Here is a 9,302-nt window from a genome sequence, read left to right on the forward strand (position 1 = left end):
TGAGCTCGAGCAAGCTCATTTATTTTGGAAAATTTAAAAATATTGTATTTCTTACACTTATAATAGATGTAAGATCATGATCCTCATCATGCATAACATCATGTAGGTGTATAAACGATATGATATGGATCAAATAACATGTATTTACTATACTATACGATATCGCGGAATTATATCATAAAGATGTTACAACACAATCACTCGTAAGCTTCAATATATTGATATAACAATGAGAGTAAAAATCTTATCAGAATGTTAACTGTTACAAGATTAAACATGAAAAGCCTATTTATACTGTCTATGGTGTCAGCGTATAAGGCTAGTCACCATATAAGCTTATACTGACGTATAAGCTTATACGCCACTACCTTATGCGCTACACTTTACACATTTTCATATAATGACAATTCAGCCCCTTACACTCATACAAATGACATTATTAGCCCACTAGACCTAGCATTAGACATTAATTCTCTAACAATAGATTTAACATTTAATAACAAAAATTAACAACAAAAAAGGCGGATTGTTTTTTGCTTTAATAGTTGGCTTTTGAGCAAGCCCAACAAGCGTGTCAACAAACATATATAGCTAACTGTAACAGAAAACCTACGTAACTGAACGAAAATAACCAAACCCAATACAAAATCGACGGTTTGGTTTTATATTTTTTATAAAGCCAATTTTTGGTCCAGTTTCAGTTTTGCTATCAACCAAGAACCGAAACATTAAATAAATCAATTGACAAAAAAAAGGGTTTTGAGTAATTTATAAAATACTAGCAGATAGTGTGGCACAGTAATAATTGATTTAAATGCATATTAACCAACTAAGACTTTTGTGGTTAGTACATCTACGGTTGTGATTTCGTCCGGCTCACGAATGCACCGAACAGAGATAAGGAGACCAAGGCAGCAGACCCGATAGCATATCCCTGATATCAGGCTCAACTGATGTGTCGCACAATTTTTACCCTCGTTACATTTTGTTAGCTGTGATCGTTGTTGGTCGACATATTGTTTTCTGTTGGTTCTTTATATTGGTCTTTTATTATTGCGATTTTAATTTTGGTAACAGGGCGTTTTTGATTTTAGATGAAGAGAAAAAGTATTTGTGATTTTGATCATATCAGTTATTGGTGCTCTGATACCAGTTTGTTAGAGATATTAACCAGTAAGCTCCTATCATGATTACATAATACATTCTTAGGGAAATAACAAATGATTAATCTAGCTTATTCCATATATATGTATATGTTTAACATCATCTTCATCACTTGAAGAATTCTTGTAAATTTTGTCTTTGAAAACAATGGATTTAACTTTGTCCTTTTGATTAAGTGTTTAAATATAGTTGGATGTGGATTTGATTATGACATAAACAAAATTAATCCACTGAGGGTACTCTAGCCAATGAGTATGTCCAAACATTAAATTGCCAAAAGAAAAACAAACGATAACCATTGTTTACGATTGTTATGGCCGGCCTTTTTGGAGCCACGGATGATACAAATATAACTACGGAATTTCTATGATGGTGGAGATAACAAGGAAATTTATTTAACTGATAGTGAAATGATATGACATCAATAAACTATTGATTTGGACATTTTCCCTTAAATATATAAGTTATATATGTAAATTGTGGAGGAAGGAGATCATCCTTGTTGGGCCAACCAACGGGCATGAGGTGACATCAATGGCCGCTTGTTGCTCATTTGCCTGCCACTTTATTGTAATGGTTTGAATGGTTATTAATATAAAACTACATAGAATATGGCAGTTGTGTTTGGGGAATACACCTGTAGCTTCTTACTCTTCTATGTGATTTCTTTTTGAGATGTAACTACCGATATCTTACTAACTAGCCAAGATTATGTCCTCTACAACTAGTGATACTGACAAATTGCCATCACTAGCATTTGCACAAACATGCCATCATTTTTCACTTGTAGAAATTCGAGACGCGACCAATGATTTTGATGAAAACCAGATCATTGGACATGGAGGATTTGGAAAAGTGTACCGTGGTCAACTTTGCAGTAAACAAGGTAATCATAATGTTGCCGTTAAACGGTTGGATTCAATGTCGAACCAGGGGGAACCTGAGTTTAAGGCCGAACTTCAGATGCTTTCTCAGCGGCGTCACCGTCACTTGGTATCTCTGATTGGTTTTTTTGATGATAACAAGGAGATGATTCTTGTTTATAAATATATGTCCAATGGAACCCTATATTATCATTTACATAAAGCTACAACACCGTTAAGTTGGGTTCAACGATTGAAGATAGGCATAGATGCTGGACTTGGATTGATTTACCTTCACACTGGTGTTGGTACCCATCAAGAAATCATACATCGTGATGTGAAGAGTTCGAACATTCTTTTGGATGAGAAATGGGAAGCTATGATTTCAGATTTTGGGTTGTCAAAAATACGCCCAACTAATCAGTCATTGTCATATCTTGATGCCAGTGTTAAAGGCACATTCGGTTATCTTGATCCAGAGTATTACTATACAAGCAAACTGACAACAAAAACAGATGTCTATGCATTTGGGGTTGTATTGTTTGAATTGCTATCTGGGAGGCTTGCAGTGGATGAACGCAACGGAGAGGATCATTGTAGTTTGGTACGGTGGGCTCAAAAATGCATAAAAGACCGAAAATTAGACCAAATGGTTGATATTAATATTAGAGGAACTATTAGGAAAAGATGCTTAAGAGGGTTTGCTAAAATCGCAGATCGTTGTGTTTGTGGTTTTACCAAAGAACGCCCTTCAATGACTGAAGTTGTAGAATTACTTCAGGACTTACTGGAACAACAAGAGAAAGTTAATATGTCGGCTATGTTACCAGGCGGAATGGGTTTTCCTTCCAAGATTCTTAAGTATCTTGTTCCTGAGAGCAAACCTAACTCTGGTATACAAATTTATAATCTTTTAGTATTCTATGTTCTTATTTATTAATTGTGTTTTCATATTCTTATGAACAGAAAAGTACTACTTATACCAGTCTAAAAATCAAATTAATTACATGATAAAAAAATACCGAGTCATACCATATGAAGAAGTTGATAACTTTATTGCTTTCTTTTGGTTCTATCTGTACCAAGAAACTATGTACATGAAAATAATTGGCGGACGAACATACATAGTATGGGAGGTAGTTGCCCTCTATTAAAAAAAAACAAATTTAAGTGATTTTATTTTATACACAAAAATCTCGATCGCCCCTCTTAAAATTTTGATGTAGCACTCTAATCGCCTCCCATGAAAATTCCCTGCGTCCGCCACTGATTGTTTTATTTTTATTTGACAATACTTTTAAAATATGCACTTACATGGTTCATTTTTATCAAATTTTTAGAGCAAAGACACAAAAGCGTACAAAACAATCTTGAAGAAACGAATCAGCGCACTATAGTCAACAGAGGTGGTAGCTATCATGGTGAAATGCTTATAAAACCTCGGAAACTTGTGACTAGAAAAGTAGAACAGTACGCATATGGCGAATTGGAAGATGCACTGGGCACTTTGGTTGGCATAGAAGGTTGGGTTTTGGGTTTAATGGAACTGTTTACAGAGGTTGGCTTAATACTGGATCACCCATTGCGGTTAGAAACCTTGATGGCTACAAATATGTAAGTCTTATCCATTGTATTTTCAGCTTTTTTTCTATGGAAATTTAAATGGGTCATGCTATAGTAACACCATCATACGTCGGCCATCCACAAAACATTCAGACGGGTGTGTAGACCAAGAAAAGTCAAACTATTAACATTATTGGTCAGAATTGTCGTTTGCATAATATCCTGATGGCCTTTCTGACTATAGGGGCTCAAACTTTGAAAATTATGGTCTAGAATGACCGTTAGAACAATATCCAGATGGCCATTATGACCATAAACAAACAAACTTTTAATTTTGGTAAAAACGGTCGTCCGACTTCTATCCAAACGGCTATTTGAAACGGTATGGGACGAGATGTTAGATGGTGTGCGTACATATGACTCCTATTCAAATCTACATGGTGTTCTTGCATATATCTTAATCATGTGACAGCATATTTTAAAATTTTGATCTCTTTTAAATGCAGTTTGATCTGCAGATGTACAAAGAGTTTCAACATCCCAATCTTGTTCAACTCATAGGATATTGTAAATGTGGTAGAGATCTCTACCTTGTGTATGAATACATGTGCAACGGAAATTTTGAGGATCTCCTTCGTAGCCAGTGGCGGACCCAGGATTTTTTGTCAAGGGGTCCCAACTTTTTCGGTTTACAAAATTTTCAGGTCGGTCGTTATTCGGGTCGGGTCGAGACGAGTAACATAATAAAACACGGAAATATGGTGTCATTGGAAACGAGTAAGTAGAAAGAATCTAGATTAGAAACTAGATAGAACATACATTTTTAATTCATTTTTATTCATACTCGAAAAACATAAACATAAGCTATATATATATATATATATATATATATATATATATATATATATATATATATATATGGTCTTACATAATAAGATAATTAATAAAAGAATATGTAAAACCCATGTTGTTATTATATATGTTGGATGGTGACAATGACTATATGAGAGAAACTAAAAAAAACACAAATACCCTAACTAAATAACTAATATTGACTAGGATATAAAAAAACAACAAAAACTGAGTATGGAGAGGCTTGAACCTGCAACCTCTCAAAGAAAAAACAAGGGAATTTCCACTATACTAGTTTAGCCTTAATAGTATGGGTTCCAAGTATTAATTTTTATGGGGTCCTTACAAAATTTAGTATACCGTCTCTAAGTATTTTTTTAAAAACATTGGTGTCCCGGGACACCAATGGGACCTATGTAGGTCCGCCCCTGTTCGTAGCGGTTAGTAGCATAACTCTAGACCAAACTCAAAACTGAAATAATGCCAACTTAACGGAAGAACTAATCTTTCATGAGTATAGGAACTATAGCAAGACTTCCACTGGTTACTAGGATCAAAATAGTTGTTGGAATTGCTCGAGGAATGGTTTTCTTGAACGAGTCACAATTTCGAGTCAGGAAAATGACAAAGACACATAGTGGGTCTCTAATTGCGAGAAATAAGTTACTGTTTGATGAGGTATGACCAGAAGATATTTTTCAATCTTTGGTTGATATATTATATTTTGTTGTTGTAGGTAGTGTAGGGATACGTTCGCATATTTAGAATAAAATACAATAAGAATTGAAAAACACACAATTTAAAGGACTTACAATCCAAATACAAATATTTTTATAGCAGCGATTTGAACTACCCTCATTACCCAAGTTAGTCTTTCTGGAGACGCTCTAGGTCTGACTCACCCAAGCACACCATCGAGGAAACTCATCACTATGGGAAAGTAAGTGTCCAAGCCTTAACCATCAACCACATGAACCTATGACCATAAGTATCCAAGCCTTAACTATCACTCACATACAATTGATGTAAAGAGAAAGCAAAGAACATGTAGAATATATGATATATAAAGTGTGTGCTTGATACTGTCTCCTAACAAAAGCAGTTGTACTAGATCACCAAACCTGAAATTCATCATGTTGTTTCTAGAAAACTTTATTGTGTTTTGAGTGTGTAGAGTATATAAAGTCTCTCATTTTCTTGCCTCTCACAAATAAGTTGACAACTAGAAATCCTCACCATTAATCCTCACCAAAGGGTGACAGTTGAAGTCCCAAGGTGGATAAAATTAAGTTGATCATTGGCGGACCAAAGTTTAGTGGAAGATGAGAAAAAAAATTGGGGTGTAATAATTTTCCGTACAAAGAAAAAAGAAAAGCATTTCTTACATCTCCTACTCGTTTTACCGACGTGTCTCAAGATTAGAATATAAATTTGCAGGATTTTAACGTGAAGATTTCAGGGTATGAATTTCCTATGTTAGTACATGGATTTTTCACTCATAGGTCTGGTAAGGAACTTCTACCTCTGTATCCTATTGTCCTTTAGCTTGAGGTGATGCAAATGCTTAAATCTGAACAAGGATCAACCTGTTAGATTGGGATACGTTGCCAAGCAACCTGCGCGGTTTTAAGAAGTTATTCAAGGAGGTGGTAGTTGGGGAAAAAGTCACCTCTTTTACGCTGAGCAGAAGCTCGAATAAGTCATTGAGCGGCATAGCAAGTTTATGTTTTCAAATATGCAATGAGGTGGACGCGGAATCAAAGATTCTGACATTCATGGACAAGTATAAGAAGCATTTCCAGGAATGGGGCATTCCTGATAGCAACTGCGTAACGCGATCTATAGTAAGCATTTAATCAATAAACTTTGCATTTCAACCTCCATAATTTTTAAACATTTATGCAGAAACATTATGTAGATATAAATAGTTGCTAATGCCATTATTTTTCCTTCTGTTATCTAGGGAATAAATCACCATAGCTTGAGACAACGAGATGTGGAAATGGACAAACAGAGTTCAAGCGATTCATGCCAGGCATTTATGATCATATTGATTGGTTTAATTTTGATTTTGGTTGTTGTCATTGTGTTCTGGTTGGTTTGTAAATCGTTAGTTTGTAAATCAGTACTTCTTGTTTTCTCCTTTTTTGAATGGATTCTTGGTGTTGGAAAATTAGTGAAAAATGAGTTTTTCGGACACCGTTAATTATATACAATTGTAATTAATATAATCTATTAATTTACACTTGTGTTCTACTAAGATGAATAAGATATCAATGTTTAAACTTGTTTATGTGAAAATTAAACTATATATATTATAAGCTTGATTCCCACTATTGACACTGCTTGGTTCTTCACGGTTACTACGAATGGACAACAACGTAAATAGAACAGTTTCATTCCAAAGAATTAAACTATACTTAATTACTTATTAAGGGTTTTGATCCAATACAAATGAAATTAGCGTGCTAAACGTGAGAATCAAGTAAAGTAATTATATATACAAGTAAAGTAATTATACAATTTAAATTCTTTATTTTATATGACAATAATGAGTTCTCACATGTTTAGAGCCAACAGATAACACGGTTTGACTCTAACTACATAGTCTGGTGTTGTCTGACACTTGCATAAGAACCATGTTCATACTACGAAACCTAATAATCTAAATAAAGATATGAAAGAAAGAAAGAAACCAGAAGGTCTAGAGCTGCCATGATCATATGATCATGTTGGGGTAATTTTTACTCATGAAAAAGCCCAACTAACAATTCATCGTACATGGGTTATTACTATTATTATTATTATTATTATTATTATTATTATTTTATTTAGTAATAAAGAAAGAAAAAAAGTCTATCTTAAATATATATAAACGAAAGCTCCATAGATTCTCTCAAGCCGCCAGATTGTTTTATTCTTAAATGAAGACTTATCATGCATTTGACTCGAATTCATAGGTATGTGTATCATCAAACCCATATAGCTCTTAAACGGGTTATAACATCTCATTATATTAAAAATTAATCTTATCAAATATTTGATATGAAAATCCTACAAAATAAGAAAATATACTAAAAATTAATATATATTTAAAAAAAGATATTATTCATAATTAATAAACAATTTTATGGTAAAAATAAATAAATAAGTGGGTCATGGGTGTCACATATAGCTTTGAAACCAGTATAACATTTCATTTATTTATAAAACCATTTTATCATCAAATCCTAAGTATATTATTAACTTCCTTACAATAAATAAATATAAATTCAAAAAAGTATATAGATATTATAAACGAATAATGTAAAACAACATACGAGGATGTAAATAAATTACAATACATGTTGCGTGCAAGAAAAAAAGGAAAAGAAAAAACTAAAGAACTAAAAATCTTAATCTTAAATATATTTATAAACGAAACCTTTAAAAGCTCTCTGGTTGCTCCTTACATTCTCTCAAGCTACCAGATTATTTTATTTGTAAATTAAGACTTCTCATGCATTTGACCCGAATCCACGGGTATAGGTCTCACCAAACTCAAATAACCTTAAATTGGTTATTACATCTCATTATATTAAAAATTAATCTCACCATATATTTGATATGAAAATCCTATAATATATGGATAAATTAAAAATTAATATCCAAATTTTTAAAAAATATATATTATTTATATTAAGAAACAATTTTGAAGTAAAAAAAAATAAGCGGGTAATGGGTTTGACCAAACTCATAGCTTTTAAATGGGTTATAACATCTCATTTGTTTGTGAAACATTTTAATCATCAAACCCTAAGTAACGAAAAAGAAACACAACCCGCTCTCTAAATTTTCTCAAGCCACCAAATTGCATTATTTGTAAATGAAGATTTCTCATTCATTTGACCCGAAATCACGGTGTCACACCCCAACCTAAGGCGGAAATGTCGGGGCGTGAGCTGATTGTCACAGCTCACAAGGTTACTATTATGAAATTAATAAGCGACAATATCTAATTAATTTATTTATTATCAAACAACGTTTATATACAACAAAAATAAAGAAAATTACAAATACAAAACCAACTATTCTTGTATATGTTTTTTTCCTAAAGTCATCTCTATGTGAGCTTCACTTCGATAAGCAATCCAAATCTATAACCTGCAAATGCGTACAAAATATATGTTTGTCAACAACACATGTTGAGTGAGTAGATCACCAGTTTTGATACAAACAAAAATGGTAATAATATATAGTGATATAAGTGAATAAAAATATGCAAAACTGTTATCTGTGAGTATAACCAATTAAACCATAGCACATACATAAACAATCAACCATAAAGAAAGGGCTAAACCGTTGTCATGCGAATGGGCATTGGTTACCAAAAATGAGGTGTCGGTGAAACCATTGCCAATGCGATCGGGCTCCGGCCACTACGACGGTCGTATGATCATACTATAATGAGATTATGTTGGACCTCTCCGAATGCGATTCAAGTAAGCAAGTAAGCAAATAGCAAGTAACATGCAATCATTCAATTGATACACAACACAAAGATCACAGTTTGCGTTTGAGAAATAATATGATAAATAATATGATAAATGGTACGCAAGTGTCCCCAAAACATTTGAAAACAAGTAAAATAGGGGAGTGATTACTTACCTGATCAGATGAACGAAATACATGAGGATGATGAGATAAGGATAAATCCTTCGGGATATACCGTCAAGGATTCCTAGTTAAAATAATATTAATATGAATTAATTAATAACGAGACAACGTGTATAATGATTTAAAGTGTCGAAGTGATTTGAGTTACGTTTAGTAATTAGGACGTTAATAATTGAACGACTGATTCCTTACGGTTATATTGCG

At 33.1% G+C, this 9,302-nt stretch overlaps 1 protein-coding gene across 1 annotated transcript; it reads left to right on the top strand.

The window, feature by feature from the left end:
• Nucleotides 1–1,875: 1,875 nt before the first annotated feature.
• Nucleotides 1,876–3,645, top strand: LOC143572864 (receptor-like protein kinase FERONIA). The gene is made up of 2 exons (XM_077057907.1): nucleotides 1,876–2,920; nucleotides 3,368–3,645. Exons 1-2 carry the CDS (start codon nucleotides 1,876–1,878, stop codon nucleotides 3,643–3,645), a joined length of 1,323 nt encoding a protein of 440 aa, XP_076914022.1.
• Nucleotides 3,646–9,302: the final 5,657 nt, after the last annotated feature.

The sequence above is a fragment of the Bidens hawaiensis genome, unplaced genomic scaffold (assembly GCF_021521415.1).
Source record: "Bidens hawaiensis isolate Kalapana, Puna unplaced genomic scaffold, B.hawaiensis_p1.1 tig00026075_1, whole genome shotgun sequence".
NCBI lineage: Eukaryota > Viridiplantae > Streptophyta > Magnoliopsida > Asterales > Asteraceae > Bidens > Bidens hawaiensis.

Coding starts and splice junctions, on each gene's coding strand:
- LOC143572864 (XM_077057907.1), top strand. CDS start 1,876: ATGTCCTCTACAACTAGTGATACTGACAAATTGCCATCACTAGCATTT. Junction 2,921..3,367: donor TGAGAGCAAACCTAACTCTG/GTATACAAATTT, acceptor TCAAATTTTTAG/AGCAAAGACACAAAAGCGTA.